This window comes from Mobula birostris, chromosome 7 (genome assembly GCF_030028105.1).
Source record: "Mobula birostris isolate sMobBir1 chromosome 7, sMobBir1.hap1, whole genome shotgun sequence".
NCBI classification, from domain to species: domain Eukaryota; kingdom Metazoa; phylum Chordata; class Chondrichthyes; order Myliobatiformes; family Myliobatidae; genus Mobula; species Mobula birostris.
This window is the reverse complement of record NC_092376.1, coordinates 112740485-112765739: the sequence shown is the minus strand read 5'-3', so window position 1 is coordinate 112765739 and position 25255 is coordinate 112740485. Positions and strand designations below refer to the sequence as shown.

General features: G+C 42.2%; 1 protein-coding gene across 1 annotated transcript in view; it reads left to right on the top strand.

Moving 5' to 3' along the window:
- shtn3 (shootin 3) overlaps positions 1-24840 on the top strand; it is a 147894-nt gene extending 123054 nt beyond the window's left edge. Inside the window, exons 12-17 of the mRNA XM_072263611.1 lie at positions 478-578; positions 4485-4502; positions 11309-11368; positions 17006-17126; positions 18325-18475; positions 20853-24840. Of these exons, the coding sequence (XP_072119712.1) occupies positions 478-578; positions 4485-4502; positions 11309-11368; positions 17006-17126; positions 18325-18475; positions 20853-21030 (629 nt within the window). The 3' untranslated portion in view covers positions 21031-24840. The remainder of the gene's footprint in view (positions 1-477; positions 579-4484; positions 4503-11308; positions 11369-17005; positions 17127-18324; positions 18476-20852) is intronic.
- The last annotated feature ends 415 nt before the right edge of the window (positions 24841-25255 follow it).

The following is a 25255-nucleotide window of genomic DNA, read 5'->3' as shown; positions in this document are numbered from 1 at the left end:
TTTCTCACCAACTATCAGTGACACAAATCACTGCTTTTTGAACACAAACACTTGCAACTGACACGATTTAAAAACTGATCACTCGAAGTACGGTGTACTGCCTAACGGCCATGCAAGTGCATACACTGACGCCAATTAAAAACTGGTTTGGCTACAACCCCCTGCCCTAATTAAGCGGCATATAGTCCCAAATAAATGAAGGAATCCCAGCTATTTTCTCAATTTAGTTTTGTTCTTTGAGAGTTGTCATAAGTAAATGGCTGCCCCAATTAATCTATTGACTGGAATCCACTGTGTATGAAGCAGTTTTAGACCTTCTCATACATTTATCTGAAGTAGAAAGGTCCCAGGTATCTCACTGTTGCCGATTCTCTAGAGAAACGTAACAAGCGAATCCGTCTTTGGGTCAGGTTTGGCTGTGAGTACGATTATCGGACTTTTTGTGATAGTTTCTCCTTCTGTTAACATTTTGTTTAGATCAGACAGGAATTGATGATGTGAAAGTGAAAGCAGTGAATGAAATGATGGAACGGATAAAGCATGGTGTCATGCTACGACCTGTGACACATGTTTCAAAGGTAAGACCCACCAAGAGTTTAGTACGTATTCTATTCAAAGAGAACCTTGCAGGTGCCATACTTCAGAGGAGGGGGGAACCATTCTTGAAATGTGATGACAGTTTTGCCATGTAGTCTCATTCCCACTGATAATTAAATCACAATTAGTTAAATTAGTTTAACTTTGGATCAAAATAGAGGAGACATTCACAACTACTGTGGGGTAGAAATGGCTCCAGGGTTCTTGCCCTCCTAGAGGTAAGAACAGTTTTAAAATGCAATGTAATTTTATGTTTGTACCATAAAAAAACAATAAAACTGACCAGGGTAATATTGCCAATCCAGCTCATTGAAATATCCAGATTCCCCCAATGAGGTACGAAAAGTAATAGCTAGAGTTAAACAGGATGATGTATTCAGTGTTGGGTATCAATGCATTCAGAGCAGAAACAAATATAATTTAAAAAAACAGAGGATTTCTAGATAGGGGCTCTGAAGAAAGCCAAACCACTAAACCCTAGACCTCCTCAACACCTGTTCACTAACACCGATAGCGTGATTACCAATCACTTTTGAAAAAGTGTACAGTTTAAAAAAACACAGGAAAACAACACTTAAACAGTGAATAAAGTGCACATATTTAATTTTGTTCTGCTTTTCTCTATTTATGATCAAAAAATAATGACTGAATAGATACATTTAATAATTAGAAATGCAGTCTACCCCCAGTCTCATATGTGCCCACTCCACCCACCACCTGTGTCATCTGACCAGCTTAGGCAAGTATCTTGTACTTACTGCCTGTTACACCACTGGCACTTAGGGCAGCAATGATGGTCCTCCAATGTCATTACTGTTTCTGTAACAATTTTGTTTTTTGACCAGTCGGAGTTGTTAGCCCTGAGCTGAACCCCCGAATCTGGAGGACTAGTGGACCACTCTTAGTCTGGCCTCTGCCCTTTGACCTGTTTGGCATGGGTGACTCTCCCAAAAGCCAAAGCACAAGGCCCTGACTCCAGCCAACATAGCTCTCTGGGTCAAGGAGTCACCCTATGACAAGGCTGTGGAGGAGTACCAAATACTGTACATAGGTACTTGGAGGAGGCAAGAACTTGCAGTGCATTTATTGGATTGTAATTCCAGTATTCATGTTATTTATTGTCAAATCTTCTTGTTTAAATTTTCGTCAAGTGGCCGGAATAGTTTGCATGGTTTATTGGATTGTTACTTTAGTCTGCATTCTGTTACAAGGCAAAAAAATCGTCAACATTGGAAGAATCTTTCTACCCTTGCTCTTCTAACTAGCAGTTCTGCAAATAGTGCAGCAGTTTTTAATCACTTTTAGATAAATGTGTGAGCCCAAGGTTTCATTACAGTTAGTGGTACAGAGTTCAGAATGACAACAGGTTCACCAAACACTTCCACAAAAGTGAACAGTTAAAACCAGTTCAAAAGGAGTCCACAGAGAGAGGTTGCCCTGAATTCTGTTGAACTAAAATTTGTACTTTGTCCAGCAGGGAGCACATGACTCTGGGTGTGGAGTCAGTAAAGTGATGATAGTACAGAAACCAAGAATTAGACTACTGCATCTTACTATGTTAAGAGAAAAGATGGAGGACATTGAATAATGCTGTCAAAATTGCGCTGAAATTACATTACATGATTAACCCTAGGTGTCACTGACTTTGGATAGAGGCATACACAATTTGAGCTTCTAACCTGTACTGTTCCCAGGCAGAATGCAGATCCTCAAGTCCTGATTTCCTAAGAGACTAGCACCAATTAAAGCAAGTTATTGCAGATGGAACTGGTGCCTTTTCTTCATAAAGGTGATTTTCTTTTGACTGCAAGAAGTCAGTCACAGCTTTGTGAAAGCCATGGCTAACTGTAGCAGAGGTGACAGGCTAATTGTGTTAGTGGCTCTGGAGAAAGAATGTTGAAGAGCTGGAGAGAAGGTAAAAGTCCTCTTCCCACAAGGGGACAGGCAACCCCTCAGGCAGATAGCCAAGTGACAGCATTCAAATGATTCTTTAGCACAAGTGAAGCACTTTTGCAAAAGTTTAATGACTTTGTATGTGTATTAAGGTCAGTAAAGATGTCATCAAACACATAGCTTAGCAACTGCACCAGTCAAAGCAACAAACTCTTCCGATCAGTACCTTACCAAATATTCTTACCTCCTGCTAGAGAGAGAGATCATCAAATTATGTATGTAGGTGGATAAGGGGAAATCAATTGGACCACTATCTGAATCTCTCGCTTATTCTTTGCAACTATATTTGTCATTTAAAGTAGTCCTTGGGGAACAAGATGGTGGAATCCCTCAGAACAGGTAATATCCTAGAGATGTCAAACTGTAGGCACTGGGGTAAGAGCACCGATTTTGTTTCTACCATCAGGAATTCTGTTCAGCTGCTAGATGAGATGGGTTGGGCCAAATGTAGATCGGATTAGGCCAAATCTTTTTAAAACATGTTTTGATCGCTAGGCAGTTTGGTTTATTTTAGACATTGGGAAGTCTTTCTTGTTGGCTGAATGTTAGCTTCCATTATGAGGGAGAAAATTAGCTGCAAACCATCCTCAGTTAGAATACTGTACTCATGAATGGTTCCAGTAGGCCACTCTGCCTGATAATAAGCAAGTAATATGAGAGTGTTCGCTGACAGGACAAACTATTGTAATTGTCAACAGTGAAAATCAAGAATGGCGGATCTTGGAAATACGAAACAAAAAGAGGAAAAGCTGAAAACATTCAGCAGGTTAGTAAAGATCAGCGGGAAGAGAAACAGAGTTAACATTTTGATCCAAAAGTCACCAGAATCCATGTGATTCCAGACCTTTGACTTGAAATGTTACCTTTACTTCTCTTTCACGGATCTTGCCTGACCTGCTGAGTGCATATGGCACTTGTTGTTTTTCCAGTTTAGTTGTGAAACTAGATAGCTGGCCACGTGACATAAGCTTGTACATCTAAATACTTGTGGAAAAGAGGGAAGGACAATTCAGTAACTAGGTTGCATATGCAATATTAAATGTTAACTTGACTCCATTGTAGAACTTTAGTCCATTTAAATGTGGTTATTGAAACAACTTGAAATTTATCTATCTGAAAAGTAAGTATTTTAAAAATGAAATCAAAGCTGGCGAACTCCAACACATCATGTTAAAGCTCCGATTATGCCATTTCTTGAGCACTCTCACTATTGACAGACAGGAGTAAAAACACCAGATATCTGGAAACGAGATTGATCCAGGAGCCGAGTATTCTGCAGGGAATCAGGCTTTGCCCCTGTCCTTTCACTATGCTTGTGGCCCTAGCTAATTTTCCCAGAATGTTCATTTCAGTACAGTTCCCATCTCATTTCGGGAACACGGCTGGGAGCAGGAGAGAGCCATCAGGCACTTAGCTCAGGCCACTCATCTCCAAGGCAACTCAAGACATGAAGAATTGTTTTGAACCAGATATAAAAATCACAGGACTAAAGAAACATAATGCTTAACCTCCAATCAATTGAATTCCCTTTAGATCATTTAAGTTTTGCTTCACGTCCAATCTACACGCCCACTGATGTGCTTGGCTTACTTCAATTCGAGCTACAATGAAAAGGATGTAAAATTTATTGTGTAACACATTCTCATCATTAACTTTAATCCATCTGTTCCTCCATCACCACTGACAAAAAATTTTGGAGTAGTCTCCTGTACCCATGTTCAAATTTTGTTTAGTTTCTAGCATCAGGAATTCTATTCAGCAGACAACTGAGTTAGCTTGAGCCAAATGGCTACTTCTTGCCTGTTGTTGAGATTTATTTTTAAAACATGCTTTGATTACTGGGCAGTTTGTTTCATTTTAGACATTGGGAGATTTTTCACAGTGTATCTTTCCTCTTCATTCTTGCTGGCTGATTGATGGTTTCCATTCTGAAGAGGAACGTTAGCCACAAGGTAGGACTCCTGCACCTTCTGCTCCCCGTCTCTAAACCTGCCCAACCTCATGTTCTTGAAGCTCATCCTGCACAAACATACGACATTCGATTAGAAGAAGGCCATTTGTCCCCTAAAGCCTGCTCCACCATTTGTTAGATTCAGGTGATCTGATAAACTCCACATGCCTACTAATCAAACCCTTTCCATATCAAGAATCTATCTAACTCTGCCTTAAAAATATTGAGAAATTCTGCTTACAGTGTGATTTGAGGATCCAAAGATTTGGGCTTTGTTTTAAGTAAACAACTAAAGTCATATATAAAGGAAAAGGTCTGAACTTCATTTCCAAATATACTTTCTGAAGCTATAATAAACAAGACCATAAGACACAGCAGCAAATCAGGTCATTTTCCCCAGAGCTATAATTGCTGTGAACCAATCGATCAAGCATCATCCATAAATTTGTTATATTGCTACGTTAATACTGGTTTTACGGCCGTCATGCATCTGAGTTGTGCTTCTGTGCTGCTGGACATTGCTTGTACTGGCTGGTTACTTGATTTTATTTATTGTTTATTTACTTTATTTGTTGTTTTATAGCATTGAGTATGATGTTTTATAGCATTGAGTACGAGAGTTGCAAACTCATTTTCGCTGTATTGGTGCATGACAAATTGTACTATGCAATGACAATAAAAATATTTCATTTCATTTCATTCAGCCCATCAAGTCTGTCACAACATTCAATCATGGCTGATCTGTTTTTCCTCACAACTCTATTTTCCTGACTTCTCCCTGTAACCTTTAATGCCCTTACTAATCAAGAACTTAATCTGCTTTAAATATACCCAGTGACTTGCCCTCCACAGCCGCCTGTGGCAATGGAGTCCACAGATTTTCCACTCTCTGGCTATAGAAATTCCTCTTCACCTCTGTTCTAAAAAGATGACTGTACCCTCCAGTCCCAGACTCTCCCACTATTGGAAGCATTCTCTCCACGTCCACTCTGTCCATGCCTTACAATGTTTGGCATGTTTCAATGAAATCTGTCCCCCCGCAACTATTTCTTCGAACTCCAGTGAGTACAGGCCCAGAGCCACCAAACACTCCTCATATGTTAACCCCTTCATTCCCAGGATCATACCCGTGAGCCTCCTCTGGACCCTCTCCAATGCTAGCACATGCTTTCTTGATATGGAACCCAAAAATTGTTCTCTGACCAATGCATCATGAAGCCTTAGCATTACAATGCTTTGATGTTCTTGTCCTCTAGAAATGAATGCTAACATTGATCTGGGGTTAAAGTCAGGCACTTGTAAAAATGGTGCGAGGAGTTTCATTATGGATTCAATTCTCCTGAAACCCTATCCAGCTACTCTGTCTGTGCACGTGTAAAGCTAGCAGGAATGCCTAATAAGGCAGCAGTGCCCTTACCACACGGGAATGGGATGTGGCTGGAGAACTGAATTCCTTTGTCCAACATCTCCTAAATGTTAGAAAAAACAAAAAAACTCAAATGCTGTAAAGACAAAATATAAACTGCAAGTGCTGGAAGTATTCAGCAGGTCAAGCTGTGTCAGTGGACAGAGAAAGAAAGAGTTCATGCCTTGTTGATGACCTCTCAATGTAATAATTTGTTTTATTTTGTTTTCCATGTGAAGGGATTGATTTGGAATGGGGAAGAATTTTGTGACGTTCTCCAAAATGAGGAATGGGAATATTGAGATGATTTAGGTATTGGTAGCTCAGGGAATTATTACTCCAGGGCACTCTTTACCTGGTACAGACCTGGCTCTGATCCAGAAGACTGTGGTCCTTCATTATTTCAGGAGTCAGACAGGGGTGATGCCAGGTGATTTCTCTGTGGGATTCTTCTTCTGGTCTGTAGATGAGTTTCTTTTTTTCCTAATAGCTCTCCCACCTTAAAGATGTTAATTCATGGACTATAATTCCATTGGCCTGACTAGTCACATTATAGGTTTTTATTTGTGTTAGAACAGAAACAACAGCGTGCTGGTAGGCGATTCCAACAAGAGGATTACAGTTTACCATTCTCACCTCTAACTAGTAGAGGTAACCTGGTAATGGAAACTCTAAACTGTTTAGCTCATTGGCATCCAGTGTTTTTAACCACTTGTAACAGTGGAGAAGCCTTTTTGGCTCAGATTTAAGTTTAATGTATCTGAGGATAATTTTAAACTTAGAGTCCTTTTTTACCATTATGTGATGACCCTCTCCCTTCTTCAGAAATGGCTAGCTGCGGGGTCCGTAAACTGCTTTGTCCTCCTTACTTACGATCAACTATACAGATTTATTCCTGAGCATAACTGCAGACATGGCTGATCCTTTATCTCCACACTTGAGAGTCTGGGTATGCTCTGAACTATCTGCAGCAGTGTTAAAGTCAATATTCTGAAAATAAAATGCACTGCTATCTGGTTGGAGTATCAAACTCACAAGGATCACTTGGGTCCTGATCCGTTAATAAAGGAGGCGGGAGACAAGCAGAAATATCATGATAAAATTAAAGACACGATCTCCTATGACGTGTTGAGGTAGGGCTCCATGCTTCAAATGTGCGGATATTTCACATGGTAGCTTGGGCTCAGCTGTCAATCAATGTCAAAGAGCCATGAGCTGCTTGGCATGCTGCTGTCTTATGGATGCTCTGCTCTTCATATGGATTAGTTCAGGGAATATAGCCTTTCAAATCACCCTTGCTTTGCTGGGGTTTTCGTGGCTATGTGAACTCCAATGTACATTTTCAAAAATTAGACTGCCTTGGTCAAAAAATATAAAAAGAATCTAAACTTTATCAATCAGTGGCTCTTTGAAGGTACACATGGGGAATTTTCCTTTTTTTCTGGATTTTTATTCGATTTGTAAAAATAAGTGAACATTTTGTAATCCTATTCCAGGTTAAAAAAAGAAGTCTGATTAAAATAAATTGGTGGTGCCCATGAAAGAATACCATGGGGTAAAATCACGGGGAGCAGAGCCATACTAAGCTCTGACTGAGTGTAGGAAACAGAGTTTTAGTCATGGTAAAGAAGCGGTTTCTGAAACAGCTGTACAGAGTTCTATTATTTTTTTTCTGGAGTGAGTAGAAGACGACATTCTTCCTGTTGGTTGATTTAATCTAATAGAAAGAGGTACGACTGAGCCCGTCAAACCTGTGGAATTCATATCCAGCATCACTTGTAAACTCCGGGATGCTTCCTGTATCCTGGACAACCACAGATGCAGGACGTGTCGTCAGTGGGAGCAGCTTGAGCTCTGGAGTTTTGGAGCTTAGGCAGGAGCTGATGCCACTACGGTGAACCTGCAAGGCTGTGTGTTTCATGAGTGGCACGTAAAAGGAGATGGTGATCCCGCAACTCAGAAGGACCCTGAAAGCATAGTCCAACTCGTATTCACTTCCGGGTGCTAATGTGGGAAGAATTCCACTGGGGAATGCTGTAATGGCATCACTCAGCTATAGAAAAGAGGAGAAAGGTCAATAGTGTTTGGAATTCTATAGTTGGGACAGAGGACAGCGGTCTGTGCTTTCAGAACTGATTCCAAGATAGTATGTGCCGGGATATCATTGAGCAACTGCTGAAAATTCTGGAAGGGGAATTCTGAAAATTCTGCCCCTGCTGAGCACATGGTCCATAATAGTACCAATAATGTGGGTGAAAATGAGTGGGATCCAGCAAGAGGACTTTAAGAAGATATGAGACAGATTGAGAGATAGAACATCAGAGGTTGTTATTTCCAGTTTCTTGATTGTCGTGAGGCACATAGAGTATAAAAATAGCAAGAGGGAGCACAAAAAAAAATGTGGCTGGAGCGATGGAGTGGAGGGAAGGTTTCAGAATACTGGGATAGTGGAGACTGCAGAGTTGAAGCATGGAGCCCTACCTCGCCAAATCACAGGAGATGATTTTTTTATCATGACATTTCTGCTGGTCTCTGCAGGCCACAAGGATTGAATGTCAACCGATCTGGGATCGTTGACCTCCCAGAAATGTTGTCAGTGCTGTTTAGAGAGTTTTAAACAAGTCTAGCAGGGTTTGAGTTTGAGAAAGTAGCATTAGAAATTGCAAAAAAAAGAGAAGGAGCAAGATTTAAGACATTTTTAGGCAGGAGAAGATTAAGATAGAGGATAAGAAGGTCTATGAAAGAGTTATACAGAGTCCTGTTGACCATAAAAGGGCAGGAATAGGTTAATATTCCCAGATCCAGGGTGTTCATAAAATGTGGGGAAGGAGGAAAGGTAGGGAATGGCAGTAATGATGCTGGAGGATCTTGGGATGCCAGAGAACAGGAATGTCCTGGACAGATCAAGGGCAAAATCTATCTGTTTAGAGAACCAAACAGCAAAACTATAACTGAACAATGTAAAGGTACTTCAATTGTAGTCCAGGTACCTTCCCATGAGAATGGAAGGTTGGGAAATAAAAGCCAGAAAGTCTGAAGGGTATTGACAGATTAGATGGAGGGAGACTGTTGCTGCTAATGGAGGTACCAAGAACTGGGGCACATGGAGTAATTAGCCAAAGTCCCAAAAGAGACATGAGGAGAAAGCTTAGTTTATTCACAGGAATGGTTGAAGTCTAGAATCAACTGAAAGCAGGTGTGATTGTCGCATTCAAAAAGGAGCTGGGGAAGTGTCTAAAATGGAAGACATTGCACTGGGATGAGACCAGCTGTATCTTACTGACACAGAACAAGTAACAACCCTATACTGAAGACATTCCTGCCTCACCATACAACACACATCAAAGTTGCTGGTGAATGCAGCAGGCCAGGCAGCATCTCTAGGAAGAGGTACAGTCGACGTTTCGGGCCGGGGCCCTTCATCAGGACTAACTGAAGGAAGAGCTAGTAAGAGATTTGAAAGTGGGAGGGGGAGGGGGGAGATCCAAAATGATAGAAGAAGACAGGAGGGGGAGGGATGGAGCCAAGAGCTGGACAGGTGATTGGCAAAAGGGATATGAGAGGATCACCCCTTGTCCATCCTCTGGGTTTTTCCCCCCCTCTCCCTTTTCCTTCTCCCTGGGCCTCCTGTCCCATGATCCTCTCATATCCCTTTTGCCAATCACCTGTCCAGCTCTTGGCTCCATCCCTCACCCTCCTGTCTTCTCCTATCATTTTGGATCTCCCCCTCCCCCTCCAACTTCCAAATCCCTTACTCACTCTTCCTTCAGTTAGTCCTGACGAAGGGTCTCGGCCTGAAACGTCGACTGCGCCTCTTCCTACAGATGCTGCCTGGCCTGCTGCGTTCACCAGCAACTTTGATGTGTGTTGCTTGAATTTCCAGCATCTGCAGAATTCCTTGTGTTTACTTGCCTCACCATAACCATTTTTTAACTCTGATTTCTGGAAGGGGTTTCAGTTGTCTATCAGATCAGTCATGTATCTTTGATCTATTTTGAAATACAATGGAGATGAGCATCAGGAAAGATGAGTAAGACATGGCTGATCCTCATGCACCATCACCAAGGCTCACCAAGGTCTATGAGACTTGGTCCCACTTTTGGAGTTACCTCCAGCAGCAGAGGCCCTGCCTCTAAAAGTGGCCCAAAGCTTCGAGAGTTGGTCTTTAGACCTGCAAGCTGTAAAAACCATGTGGGGTTGATATCTGTCCTGTAATGTTTCTGACAGTATGGGACTTTATAACATTTGAACAATAATCTTTAAAAAAGTTAATTTTAAAACAAAAAAAACTATAAACAGATAAATATTTTAAAACTAACTAAAGCCAAAAAATTGGGAAAGAAAAACTCACCTTCCTCCTCATCTCAGAATGCCCATGTAAATCAACAGGATACTGCACTGTCAAATCCATCTGCAAGTCCAGGAATTCCTTACTAGAGAACATATGTGAGGGTATCTGGAACTTGCTGTCATACAAGCAGCTAATTGTTGGCAATTAGAACCCTGGTGCTAACCAGCAAAATCTGGCCCAGTATTACCATAGATGCTGCCTGACCTGCTGAGTTCCTCCAGTACTGTGTGTGTGTGTCTGTGTAAATATTACCATTGTTACACCCCATGGGCTAAGGCTGCAGGAGAAACTCTGACCCATAAATTAGTGCCACATGCAAGGTAAAACTCTGACACCATGCATAGAACCAATAAAGAGTGCAGTTCCCAGCTTTCACAGTCCTTCTGATTCAGTGCCCATCTTGGTTCTGCTGGGTACAAATGGAGAGAAGGCAAAAGAGTGGATATGTGCTTCTGAACATTGTACAGGGTTTAATACAATGTTGGCCTGAGTAAGAGTTAAATGTTCAACACTATTAGAACAGCATGCACTGCAAAGTAATATTAGATCTTTCCTCTAAGTATTTCATGTAAGCATAATTTATTTGAATGGTGGTAGGTCTGGATGGATTATCGAAAAGAAGTAGAGAAATCAAATGGACTGAAGCGAGCATTCTAATTGAAACATTTCTAGATTCCAAGTGACAAATTACAGTTAGTAACTATAGGCAGTAAGCCCCAGACAAGATGAGAAATGGCTTGCAACGTTCCTCATTTCTGTTCCTAGATTAAGCAATGCCTGTTGAACTGCAGATAGTTTCAATAGGAAGCTGAAACGTCTGGTGTAACCCTCTGAAGCACGGTGCCTAGATAAAGAGTAAGGCTGGAAGGAGGTTACTTAAGCCGAGGTGGCAGATGGGAGGCAGCTGTGCTGTGATGCAGAGAGGTATTAGCCTGGCCAGGGGATGCTGCTGAGGCTGGGGCAGACACTGCACGCTGTGTGGCTGAGGGGATGCAGCTTTGCTGCCAGACTATTATTCATTCCTGCTGTGTGTTTGTTTTGATCCTGACAGCCACCGCCAGTGGATGAGAAGACGCAGGAGAGCGCCATGGATGAGCTGAAGGGGATCTTGGTAAAGTAGCAAACTGTTTTAACCCTTTCTTTGCCGGCACAGATTTAACCATTTTAATAAAAGTAAAAGTAGCACACTTTCCTCAACTTGAAATATCGACTGTCTGTTTCCCTCTACAGATGCTGCCTGACCTGTTGTTTTTCTCAAGCATTTTATTTTGATAGAATAAAACTCTGTGGTAATAAGAATGGATTCAGTTGAAGTGTTGTCTGCATATTTCAAGTGGACACCAAAGTTTAGAAATAGGATCCATTTCAGCCTGCTTTTTCAAATCCCACACAAAAGCAGTCATGCAAACAAAATGCTGGAGGAACTCATTTCACAAAATGGGTGTTGTTTGGATTTCCAGCATCTGCAGATTTTCTCTTGATTGCAAAAGCAGTTATACCCAGGTTAGGTCACGCCAGTGATCATTTCTGGGTGAAGTTGCATCCATCGTGGAATTAGCCCAGTCACTCCGTAAGTATGACTGACATCTTCCTAGTGGTGGTCGCATGCCTAAAGGTGTCACAGCTCTTGAAACGCACATTCTCTTCATCGTCCTTTGTTCTTCCTTTATTGAAAGTCTGCACCATCACTGGATTTTCAGGTGTTAGTTTAAGTGTTGCAATGTAGCATTTTACACACAGCACCTGCCAGCCTCAGCTTTCAGTGTTGAGTAAACTGCTCCTTTCCCAGTTCATAGCCTTTTTGTTAAAACTCGTTACAACCTGCACGCAGCAATCGCTGGCCCCATGATCAGTCCACAACACGGTGTCACAGAGGTGCTTGTGTCACAGCCTTTCCTGCCACTGTACCACAGTTGTCACAAAGAGGATTGGTAAGGTCCCCACTCATTCAGAGTCATACACATTGGGAGCAGGCTCTTTGGACCCACTAGTTCATAGGCCAGTTAGGCCATTCGGCCCATCAAGTCTGCTGCATCACAGCTGATCCATTTTCCCTCTCATGCCCCGACCAATCAATAACCTATCAACCTCTGCCTTAAATACATCCAGTCATCATCATAGCTTGTCACACCAGACAGCCAGCCACTCTAGTGTTGTTTGTTGATGTTGAGCAGGTCAGTGTCAGTTAAATCAGGTGAGAGTGGGCAGTTGCGCAGAACATGTTCAATGTTCTGCACCCTTTCGCCGCACTCTCAGGATTCTTTGGTCTTTAAATCCCACTTCACATATTGTCTCCCGTCCTACAAACTCCCACTCTCGCTCTGTTGAGAGTGCACCCCTTCCATCTGTCAAGCAGTGCCCCGTTTGGTAACATTCCTGTGGGGTCTTGCACTGTATTGTTTGGTGGGGTTCTGGCTTCTGCTTCTTTCCAGAGGTCAATCCTGTATGTCTGGGGGGATGTTCCTCAATGACCTGACCTCCACAGCCGCCTGTGGCAACGAACTCCCCAGATTCACCACTCTCACACCAAAGACATTCCTCGTCATCTCCATTCCAAAAAAAATGTCCCTCGATTCTGAGGTTGTGTCCTCCCCCACCATAGGTAGCATCTACAGTGTAGGTGTTACCAAAAAAAAGTGTGAAATCCAACTTCTCGGGATTTACGAGCATTTGATAGCTCAGCCCGATTTTCCTTGCCCCACAACGCTGACAGAGGCAGGGACTGAAACCCCATCATACTCAAAGTTTAGTGTGCTACTGCACTGAGCAATAAGCCACCCTACACCCCCAACTCCACTGAATCATCCCGGCTCCCAGTCCCACCAATCATACATCTGATGATCTCAAACCCACTCCTCTTCTTGCCAGCTCCTACCCATCCCAGCACACGATCCTACTGGCCTCAGCCACCCCTTGACTACCCTACCCGCCGCCACTGCGCCAAAGACCAACAGCCTGCAGGAATTAGTCCATTAGTTCCTCAGGATCTCTGGTCACTGTCTCTGAATGAATACAGGAAACCTTCTGTGTCCTCGAAGTGCACACGGTCAGTTGTGTAAGACATTTTTGGCCTTGTACACAGGAGAATTTCAAGACAGGAATGCTTGGCACAAAGCCAACACAATTTCCCACTGCAGAGCAATGACTTTTCTGGTATCGTGGAATTCCCTAATGTCATAACTGCCTTTACATTCAGAATGAAGTTCAGAACAGCCTAATCAGTCAGTATGAATAATACCTAAATTTTAGCTGCTGGGTTGGTCCTATTCACCCTCCGTAGTCCGGTGGAAAATGTTGTGCACCCAATTCTTTGTTTGACAGGGTTCCCATGACCTTCTAACAAACTTGCAGCCCAAAGCAAGAACTGTGAGGCAGTTTACCAAGATGATATACTCCCTTTCCTTACTGAAGCAAAACCCTACTTCCTACCATAATAAACATGCACTGTATAGTAAAATTAAATCAATGACATGTGTTTGTATTATAATAAAAAGATAGAAATAGTAAATGAAACAACTCACAATTTTTCATTGTCATATAAACCAGGGTGTCTGTATGAGTCAGCCTGCAGGTAATCACCCCTGCTTAGTCACACAATGAAGCTGATGATCTAGACCCTCCAGCGCTGCTTTGAGTTAGATAGTTACAAATTCTCTGTATTACTTTCAGCAGGAGACCTTCAATAACAGGAAATCCCCTGAGGCCCAGCATTAGGGTGGCTCAGCAGTGTAGTGGTTAGCACAGCGCTTTACAGTACAGAAGACCCGGGTTCAATTCCTGCTACTGTCTATAAGGAGTTTGTGCGTTCTCCCTGTGAACACGTGGGTTTCCTCCGGGTGCTCTGGTTTCCTCCCACAGTCCAAAGACCTACCGATTGGCAGGTTAATTGGTCATTGTAAAGCGTCCGGTGATTAGGCTAGGATTAAATTGGGGATTGCTGGAGAAGGACTCAATGGATCTAGAGGGATGGTTCCATGAGCAGACTGTCCAGACCATCACCAGATCTCACCAACAGGCACCAAGGTCTTCCTTGGCTGGCAGCGAGAGGGGTCCTCCCAATCACGTGCTTCCTGCATGCCCAGAACAACACTCCCACTGTGCACTGCCCCAGAGTGGACTGCAGTGGGGACAAGACAGTCGCTCACCTCTTGGAGGGCTGTGCATTTGTGAAGAGGGTGTGGAGAAAGATTCAAGGCCTGTGTCCTGTTTTATCCTGAGCAGCTACGAGGCAGAGGACTCTCTGACCTACGGGCTCTTCCCATGAAGTGCTGCTGGATGACCATCAACTCAATGGAAGACACCCTTTGGGCTGCCCGAAACTTGTTCTGCCTGCGCATTGAGCTGTCTGTAAAGGAATGCTGCCCGCTGGCTACAGGAGTGTGTGCCAAGGAATGCACTGAAGCTCGGTGCAGCCACCACAAGGGTTCGGTGGGAGAAGGACCACAGTATAGGGTACCTCCACCTCTGGACAGGGAGGGATGAGAAAGACCCTCGATTATTGTAGTAGTACCACCCCAGGGGAGCACATGAGTGACAAATGTGCTGTTGGTTTTAAACAATGTAGTTCAACACCAAACACATTGTCTGTGAATGTGGCAATGAAAAGGCAATACATGGTTTATTCTTGCAATTTTTGATTAAAGAAACATGTATGAGGTATGACCATGGTTGTGGATCTCCCAGCATAGGAGACACATATTAACCAGATCTGTTATTCAGGCACAGTTTTGCACTTGAATAGCTGTGGATGAGGGAGGGCCAGGGGGCAGACAAGGGGCCCAGTCCCTCTGATGGGGCGTCATGCCATTGGGAGTATTCACCCAGAACGGCGACTGTGTGTTCAGGAACCTCCACCGAAGTGATTGATTCACTTGTTCACAGGGGACAATTTGCCCGATGGTGCCTTTGCTCTGGCTGTCCTGAGAATCTTTGTCTAGGTGGGGATGGACTTCTTTAAGTGATCCTGGATCAGGCCTCACCCCTCCAATTAAGGCCCCCTTTGGAGTTCTAGGTCTCTGCTGGTCACTAACAGTAAAATTACATTTATGAAAATGAAGTTAATTGTGCTGCACACTGATCAGTGTCACTGAATGGGCTCAGTAGCTTCTAGCTCTGCTTGATTCCTAGACAGAATTCTGGACTATAATTTCTCAAAGATTACTTTGCATATTAAATATACCTTTTTTTGCATTTAGATGTTAGAACTTTGATCATATGACACGTGAAAACATGATGTTACATGATAGAATTTCTAGGACTACATTCTTCCACATAGGTTCATCAGTATTATCTGTTCCTTTCTGGGACAGCTTTTGGCAGTCTTAGTAATCTGTAGCACATGTGATGCACGTTGTGAGCAGTCCGGAAGGAACTCTCATCATGTAAAGGCCTCAAACTGTTGTGTCGTTTATAGAACATGTGAAAGCCAAATACCTGTTCCAGTCATAGCACAAGCTTTATCAGTTTGGATTTTTCAAGTCAACTTTAATTATCATTTAACCATACACGTATACCTATGAATACAGTCAAACGAGACAGCGTTACTCTGAGGTCAAGGTGCAAAACACAGTACCAACAGTCACACACAGCACAAAGCACGCATAGCACATAGAAGATAGGAAGTACATGTAAGATATCAGTAAAATACAGCCACATAAAAAAAAGTCCAGACCCTGAATCCATGAATGCCGCAGAAATCTGCAGTCGACCACAATACAGATTGTCTTCTGCTGAGCGAGCAGTAGGGGGCAGCACTGAATCCAGCCTGGACGCCGTGCCACGTCGCCCAGTGGAGCACACCGACTTCAATGACTCTCCCCTGGCAGTTGTAAATAAGTGATATCTTGGCTTGAGGTCCTGAGTCCGTGAATGCCGTAGACCACAATACAGCTTATCTTCTGCTGAGTGAATACTGGGTGGGGGGTGGGGCAGCACTGACTCCAGCCTGGACACCCCCCCCCCCCAGAGGAACACACCGGCTTCAGCACCACTCTCCTGGCGGCTGTAAACAGGTAGACTGCAGCTTGAGGCCTAGTCCTTGCTACGACCAAGGCCTCAGAGCTAAATCAGTGAATCGATGTCCAAAAGAGTGTTGCAATCACAAAAAAAAGCAACCAAGACAGTCACTTGATATTAGACTGCCCGCCCCCTTTTGCTTGGACACTTGGGACAAACTTTATCTCCATGGATAACTCTTCATCTGCCATTGAGTTGAGTCTAATGCAAGGCGCATGCCTGAGTCCATGGCAAACTAACGACTCTACAGCTAACCATATTAACTTACTCCATTGAAGGAGAACAGGAAGTTAAACTGATGAAATAAACAACAGCTTATTTCTCCCAATCAAAACAGGGTATTTTTTGCCAGAAATTCAAGGAATGGAAAATAATCAAACGGCAAATGAATGTGCTTCAGTTCAGTTTTGGTTCACATGCCACAAAATCGTCAGCAGATTTGATGATAATAGAATTACCAATAATGGAATAATGTTGCCACTCAGAATAGCTGTTCCACCATAGGGGTAGCACAAACTCCTGCATTGAGTCATATCGCAACATGAGGTTTTTCTCTTATAAAACTCATAAGCAGCAATATCTTTGTCTCTGCTACAAATGATTTTATATACTATATTCATATATTTCTACCTAAACATAAATTTGCAAGCTTAAGCCTTGCAATAATGAACTAGGTACATTGAGGTTATCCTGAATAATGCTTAGTGCATACTGCTGTGGTGTCTGCCGACAGGACTCGATGAAGAAAAGCCCAAGTCGAGGGTTTCCAGATGCGGGTCACAACAAGACAGAGAATGAGCTGGAGGTTGTCCTGAGGCGGAGACGGAAGCAAGCTTCGGATTACAGTCCTAGAGGTACTGAGGTGTTAATCCTGAGTATTTACTTAATCAACTCAGATAACAGCAACATACAAGCTCGGTTATCTGTGGCTGAAGGTTCAACTGTTAACTCACAGCAATGTCTTCGATAAGAGCAATGTTCGTAGTGTAAATAGTAATGTTATATCTATCTATATCATCTTGACTTCCCATACACAGTCATAGAAGCTTAATGTCCCCATTAAGTTATTTCAACCTCTCATTACATAGACTTTGATTAATATGCTGATAACTTTGTTCTACATATACCACTCTAATCTTATCTCCTACTGAAAACTAACCTTTCCCCCTCTTCGACAGATTAGAAGGTTTGCAGACCTGAAATGTTGACAGTTTCTCTTTTCAGCAGATTCTACCTGACCCGATGTTTCTCTGCCTTTTCCTCTTTTACTTCAGATTTCCAGCATCTGCAGTTCTTTTTTGATTTTAATATTTTTTGAAGCTATGACTTCTCTTACATTGATGATAGTGTATAGTTGATATCCATCACGATCTAACTGTACTCCTTCCCACCACCGCTATCACAGCACCACCTCGTATGAGACAGTGGCAAATGGACTTCAGTGTAGGGAAATGTGAGGGACTATGTCTTAAGGCTGATTTACACTTGGGCGTACGGGCAACACCATAGCCTACACCGTAGGCCTGATTCGCACTTTTGTGTAGTCCTACGCCGTAGCGAGCATGTCTAGTTGTGTCTGCGTCGCCCTGCAATTCACCGCCAAAATGCTAGTTGACGGTGGAGTTTCTATGCCTCTGTGTTGAGTTTCTTCGTGACAGACATGGACGAGGAAATGCATTTCAAATATTTTCAGATGTCGGCAGGTAGATTTGACGATTTGGTTCATCGTTTCCAACCACTTATTTCGCATCAGTGTACAGACATGGCGGAGAACAGCAACCGGAAATGCGTAGGAGGAAATGTGACGCTACCAAGCGGACCAATCACAGTTGTTGCGGTCTGCGTCACCACGACGCGTGAGTTACATATTTGGGGAGGTGCATGTCACCCTACGGTGTAGGGTATGCGGTACCTACGGCGTACATTTGACACACAAGTGTAAATTGGGCTTAAGACTTCAAAGAGAGAGAGAATAGAATCCATGGACGCTGATATCTGTTGTCAATTGTAAATCAGTTTTAATGAGGAATATTTGTCCTCTTCTATCTTTAGCAGATGGAAATGACACAGATGCCAATGATTCCACCTCTTCCAAATCCCTCAGCCTGAAGGACAGCGATGAAAGGAAAAGTGATAATCTGGAGTCCAGCCCCGTGCTGCAGGGTCCAGTAACTGAAGACCATGAAAGCAGCATCTCCGGAAGGTAAAGCTGGGGGTGAACCTGCTTGTTCTGCTGATGCAAAAATGCACACTTTAACCCTTGTTTAAACCCTTCTTTAAGTCGATTCTGGTCGGTGAAGAAAAGCAGTTCTGAGCAGCAAGTACTCATTGTCCATTTGAGTTTGCAACTGAATTGTCTTCCAACAAAATTTTCTTGTTCATTTTAAACTTTTCCTTGTGTAGTATCAAAATTACACTGTAGTTAGGTGACAGTGCTGTCTGTGTATGTTGAACTACACACTTCACAGCCTTAGTGTTCTTTGCTAGCTGAGAGCTTGTGTGAGCCTTAGGTATTCCCAGTAATACGACCCTTCAGGAGGGATGGATGATGGGGGTATAAATACCATCGGACTAGACATGCCCGGGCATCATCCCTGACGAAGATGGCAGAGTTTGTCATCAAAATGTTGGTTATAATCAATACCTGTACCTGGCTGGAAGCCTGAGAAGAGTTTATTTTTCAGATTTTATTAACTTGTATTCCCCCTAGAAAGCACTATAGGTGAAAGCAGAAATAACTAGAAGATATACATAGGTAACTGGATGGGCAAAACTTGGAAAATGGCTTTCCATATCAGCAAATGTGAGGGTATATGCCCTGGATCTAGAGGAGGGATTGTACAATGAGAATTATATATCCTTTTTTATCACTGCCGGCATAGGAGTCTGTAGCTCACTGTAGCTGGTGTAGGTCTCTTTGCTTTGTGTTGTGGCCCCCTCTTTCAATGAATGTCAGTGATTTTGGAGGATGGTATTGTTGTTCTGTGTTTATGGGTTGGACTATTGCATTGATGGACTGTGGGCTTTTTATGGTTTTATATTCAGTGTTTTTTATTATCCGTTCCTTTGCCATTTTGTTGTTCGAGGGGAGGGGGCTTGTTCCTGTTGTGTTCTGTTAGTTTTTTTGTGCGGGGGAGGGGTTGCTTTTGTGGGTCGATGCTCTTATTCCGTTTTGTGGTGTTGATGATCGGGGCACCATTCTTTTTTGTGCCGGGGGGTGGGTTTAATGTTTCTCTCTGAACAACTTTCATGTTCTTTCTTTGTTTCGTGGCTATCTGGAGAAGACAAATTTCAGAGTTGTATGTGGATATATGCTTTGATAATAAATTAACCTGTGAATCTTTGATATTCCCTGGAATTGAGAAGACTAAGGACCATTTTGAGGTTTTTTCAAGGAGAAATAGCAATGAAGCCAGGAAATTACTTCAACAGTTTTGGAAATCTGAGACTACTGGAGCAAGTTAGATCTTGCAGAAATAATATTAGGAAACAGTTGAAAGCACAAAGAAACACCCTTCCACAGAAAACATTGATGCTGGTTCAACTGTTAACTTTAAATCAGGAGTTGTTAGATTTTGTTAACCAAAGACATTGAGGAATATGAAGCGAGGATGGATAGATGGAGATGAGTCAGGGATTAGATTTGAACTGACTGAATGGCAGAAGAGATGCATTGAGTTAAAAGGTCTCCTCCTGCCTTAACAAATATAGAAGATTTAGCAGTAGATTTAAATCCAGGTATTTAAAATGAGAAAGTGGTTTAGACTGGGTGAATAATATGTAATTGTTTCCTTTGGGATTGGAATCTAGGGTCAGAGAGTAGAAGCCGATGATTAGACCCAGAATATTCAGGAGTAAAATCGGGAAAGGTGGTGGGAATTTGAAACTCTATCCTCTAAAAGATCACAAGTTCTGGGAGAGGTTGAGTCTGATTTATCGTTAACTCATTGTGATGCACAAACATCACAGTTCTGTCTCTGTCCTCTTCATCCGACCTGGAACATCTAGCAGTCAAATGTCCTCCATTTTACCCTGAGTCAAATGTCCTCCATTTTACCTGTCGAGGGAGTTTTCCGCCTTCACCCTGGTGGTGGTGTACATTCCCCTTCAGGCCAATGTCAGGCAGGTACTGGAGGAGCTAAGCAACATAATTTGCAGGTACAAAACTGCACACCCTAATACCTTTCCTGTCAGGGAGATTTCAACAGGTCAGTTTGACGAAGACATATGCCAGTGATGGTAAACCTGATTCTGATTCTGACTCTGAGAGCAGAAACTTTTGACAGAAAGATTAGGTCTCTGATTGGTAAGATTATCAAAATAAATCAAGCAAATGTCGCTAGCTGAAGTAATGATCGCAATATGACCTAAGAAGTAATAACAAGGCAGGCTTAACGGATGAATTGTTCATTACAGAGAAGCATTGTTCTCCCATACCTCAGCTCAGTGCTGCCTCCTAATGACACACGTTGCACCTCTCACAGGATCACAAAGACATAATATTTACATTAGCTTACCTATAGAAATGCAACTTGCTTATAACTTTGTCTTTTTCTAATCATTCTCCTTTCCCTTTTCAGCTCTGAAGAAAGGAAGCGGAAATGTATCACTAAACACGAAAATATTGAACCCCAGGGTACCCTTATAAGCATGAATGGCCAGTCAGTATCACCTGACCAAAGAACCACCCCTACTCAGGGCCAGAACAACTTGAAGAGTCAAAGCACAGTTCAAGAAAGCATTGATGAAGATTGTTAACAGCAGTAATGAGGTGTTGTTGTCAAGGAGTTTGTAGTTATTGTTGAAGATGATAACCTGTCCACCTCACCAGAACACCTTTAGCACTGATGTGGAGGTTGAAAAGCAAAATGGCTGGCATGCATGACCTGGTGAGGTAGCATCCCGAGAACATTCAGTCTAACTCACAATTCAGCAGGAGAGAAATGTAAAGTCATTTAAATATAATTCCTGTTCTCTCCACAATAATATTTACTTTTTTTTACCGTAAGTGAGTAGAAAGTCATAGGCTGGAACATGCAAAGAGGAATTTCAAACGTACATTCCCAATGGCTTCCACAGCTGATGACATATACACTCGACGTCACTACCTCTATTGAGGGAAGCTTTACAGATATTTTAACATTCACAGATGCACATCTGGCTGTTGCCTTGAGAGAGCCCTGTTTTATTCTTCATTTTATTAGTTTCATCACCTTTAATAAAGATTTAGGCATCAACATTAGTCACAGCTAACTACAAATTCAACCAAGACCACTATTAGAAATTCATTCGGATGTAATCCTCAGAACCCCTGTACCTATTTCCATCCCTTCCTATTGCTTTTTAAGCATGAACAATAACTGATAGAAGACAGGGTTTTTATGATACTAAAGATGTATAACTTGTTTCCCGAATTCGGCTGAGCTAAGCCAAACAGGAGCTCCCTTGATCTTCCTTGAAGGTATAGTGCAGCATTTCAGAGTCATCCTTTGGTTATAGGCCAAAAGTACTCTAACTGCAAACTGTTAAACAGGTTAGTATTCTAACTTCACACAGTTGGACAGGTTAGTGGAATTGATAAACATAATATTGGTGGAACTCCCTTATTATATCATTCCTGTAAAACTTATCCCCTGGATCTTAATGCTGAACCAAGTTTATATATTTGCTGTACATTCTGTTGAAAGCCTCACAGGGAAGCCAGGTAGCATAGTGGTTAGCACGATGCTATTGCAGCTCAGGGTGTCGGAGTTTGGAGTTCAATACCGACGTCCTTTGTAAGGAGTCTGTACGTCCTCCCACGGTATGCATGGTTTTCTCCGGGTGCTCTGGTTTACCGTACCGGTTGGTAGGTTAATTGGTCATTGTAAATTGTCCCATGATTAGGTTAGGGTTAAATCGGGGAGTTGTTGGTGGTTGCTGGGTAGTGTGACTCAAAGGGCTGGAAGGGTCTATTCCACCCTGTATCTCTAAATAAATAAAAATAAGCATGTCATTAAAGAGAAGTATTGTTCTCCCATACCTCAGCTCAGTGCTGCCTCCTAATGACACATGGTTGCTGTTGCACCTCTCACGGTATCACTAAGACACAGTAGTCTCTGCAGATTTAATGTGACAATGTAACTTTGATGAGCAGAAGAAGTGGGGGACTGGAGTAAATAGAAACTGAACTGGGACTTACTTGGGTCTCAGGGTTTTCATGTCACAGGTCATTCCCGAGCTGAGAGGCAGAATAACAATCAGAAAAAGAAATTTCCTTTCAGGTGTAGCTTTACTGATGCATGAATGATAAAGGCTGCTGCTGTCCTAGAGTTACACTTATATTCAAATGAGAAAGAACAAATGCATACCTGAACACTGCTCAAGCCCACCAGGGAATGTAAGCTAACCTTGTTAAAGGCTACATACTTATGCAGAACAACAAGAGAAAATCTGCAGATGCTGGACATCCAGGCAACACACACAAAGTGCTGGAGGAAGTCAACCCAGCTCTTTACTTCACCCCTCCCCCTCCCAGTTTCACCTATCACCTTGTGTTTCTCTCTCCCTTCCCCCACCTTCTAACTCTACTCCCCACCTGTTTTCTCTCCAGTCCTGCTGAAAGGTCTCCTCCCAGAACATCAAATGTACTTTTTTCCATAGATGCTGCCTGGCCTGCTGAGTTCTTCCAGCATTTTGTGTGTGATACAAAAACAGGTTTTAACCTGCTGCCTGGCTGCCAAGAGACCAATTTCCAACTGTGTTGAAAATCTTTTCCAGTTCTGCAATAATATAGATATTGCATGTGAGAGCATGACTGACATTTTACAAAGTAAGTTGCTTATCTAAACATGTTAAACTGGGAATATTGCACAGAAGCACAATTCCATTTACTTCACTTTATGATAGCAAGTTTAGTTGAAAAGTTAGAACTGGAAAAGTTTAATTCTACAAGCAAATCAAATCAAAACTAGTTTCTGAAAGACAAGCTGTCAAAACAAAATAATAATCATCTAATCTATTTATAATGGGGATATTATGGTTGATCTTAAGAAGTCACTGTACAGCACATTTTGACAAAAGATCAGGCAACTTTGTTGAACAATTATAACATTCCATGCATTCTTCCTGCTTCTCAAGTTGCTGGTCACCGATGTTCATTGCAATGTACTGCTGCCGCAAAACAACACATTTCAGTGAAATTAAACCTGATTCTGATGTTGTTTGTGAGATTCCCATGTACTGTACCTACATGCCTTATGACTTCCCCTCCCTTCTTGCAGGTGACCTATAAATTCACTCACACAGTTGCAAAAGTAATCAGCGTCATGGTGTCAAGATTGGGTAACAGAGTTTAAAGCAATTTTGTGAACAACTTTGGTTGCCTTAGCACCTGCTGGGAAAAGTCCCCTTGATTTTAGGTAGATTTTCATTTTTCTTCTCCTTTTATCCCTGTGACGCCAAAAGTGGAGAAACTCACCTCTTGAGTCTGAAGAAAACAGTTCCATTCACAGAATAACCAGTTTTTACTCACACATTACCCCTGAAACTGTGCTAATTAAGGAGCCAGCTCTCAAACAGCATCCCTTGTCCTCAGTGAGTTCTCTGACCTCTTGTAACCTCAAACACAACCCCCTCTCTTCATCACATTGTTGAGGAAACCTAGCTATTCTACTTTGTAAATCTACACAGTTGAAGTTCTAGCTGTTCATTTGAACTTTTCAAATAACTTTAGTGTAGTCCATTGAACATATTCTAACATCAAAATATAGAGTAGACCATCTTCTAGACAGGATTTAATGGGTACTTGCACACCAAGGAAATGTATTCTTTTGGAAAGTTGACTATTAAGGATTTTTTTTTCTAGAATTACTATTACATAGAATATATCTACATTTTAAGACAATCTCTCATGGGATACCATTTTCCTAACTGTGAAATATTAAAGTTACAGAAACCACATTTATAATTTGATCACCGCAGTGCATTGATGTGATCATTGTTGCTTTCCTGATCACTCCCTTCAATTCTCATTTTGATTTTGGTGCTTAATCAAGCATCAGAGGAATTCGAAGCAGATACATGAAGTGGCTCAAAAAAAATGTTTTAAATCGCTCTTGTGTGCAAGTCTATCTATTCTCACGCTGTGGACTGTTCGCGGTGGTGAAGCAATGAGTGCGAGCAGCACTTTCCCAGCTCCCCACTTGTGAAGCCATGCATTAGGAGGCACAGAGGGCAATCCGCTTCCTGTAAGGAAATGTCTGTCAGCTATCTGCAAGTCACCACTGCGGCAGCTACAGTCAGAAACTCATGGTACTGTATCACCATAGTGATTGCTCAAAAGCCCTGTTCCCCGGCAGCAACCCTACAGGGAATGTCACAAGGTCATTTGAAAAGGCAACAAAGGCTACTGATTTTTGGTTGATAAACTGCACTCACACAAAAAAAGTCTGTCTACAAATCCAAATGTCTGACTCTCTCACCCAGGTGCTATTATGGTTACTATTTCTGCTCAATGCAAAGTGTTGATTCGATTGAAAGTTCTCTGCTGAGTTTTCAAAAAAACGTTGATGAATAAAGGAGAAAAATAAGTTATATTGATCTCTTGGCTTTTCTTTAGCTGCTGGTGATACTGGTTTAAATTTTGTAAGTTTCTATGCTGTGCTTAGTGGAAATTTACAGCAGCTGGTGCAATATAATGCAAGAGTAAGTCAGTTCTGCCATAGAATTCAATCATAGCCAAACAGTGCCTTATTTTTCTGCTTTGCTCTACATTCCGCTACAATCTACATCCTTGCCTAACAAGACTCAATTAATATTCACTCTTAAAGAGCAGTCACAGCCTCTGGGGAATAGTGTACAAGATTTCTGCTACCTTTGCTGAAAACCTTCTTGAATAACTTAACTCTAATTTTAACATTGTGTCTTCTTGTTTGAAATTTCTCCTGCTAGATCTAATATGCACTTTGAGAAATCTTTTTTTTCCAAACATTTTAATCTCTGG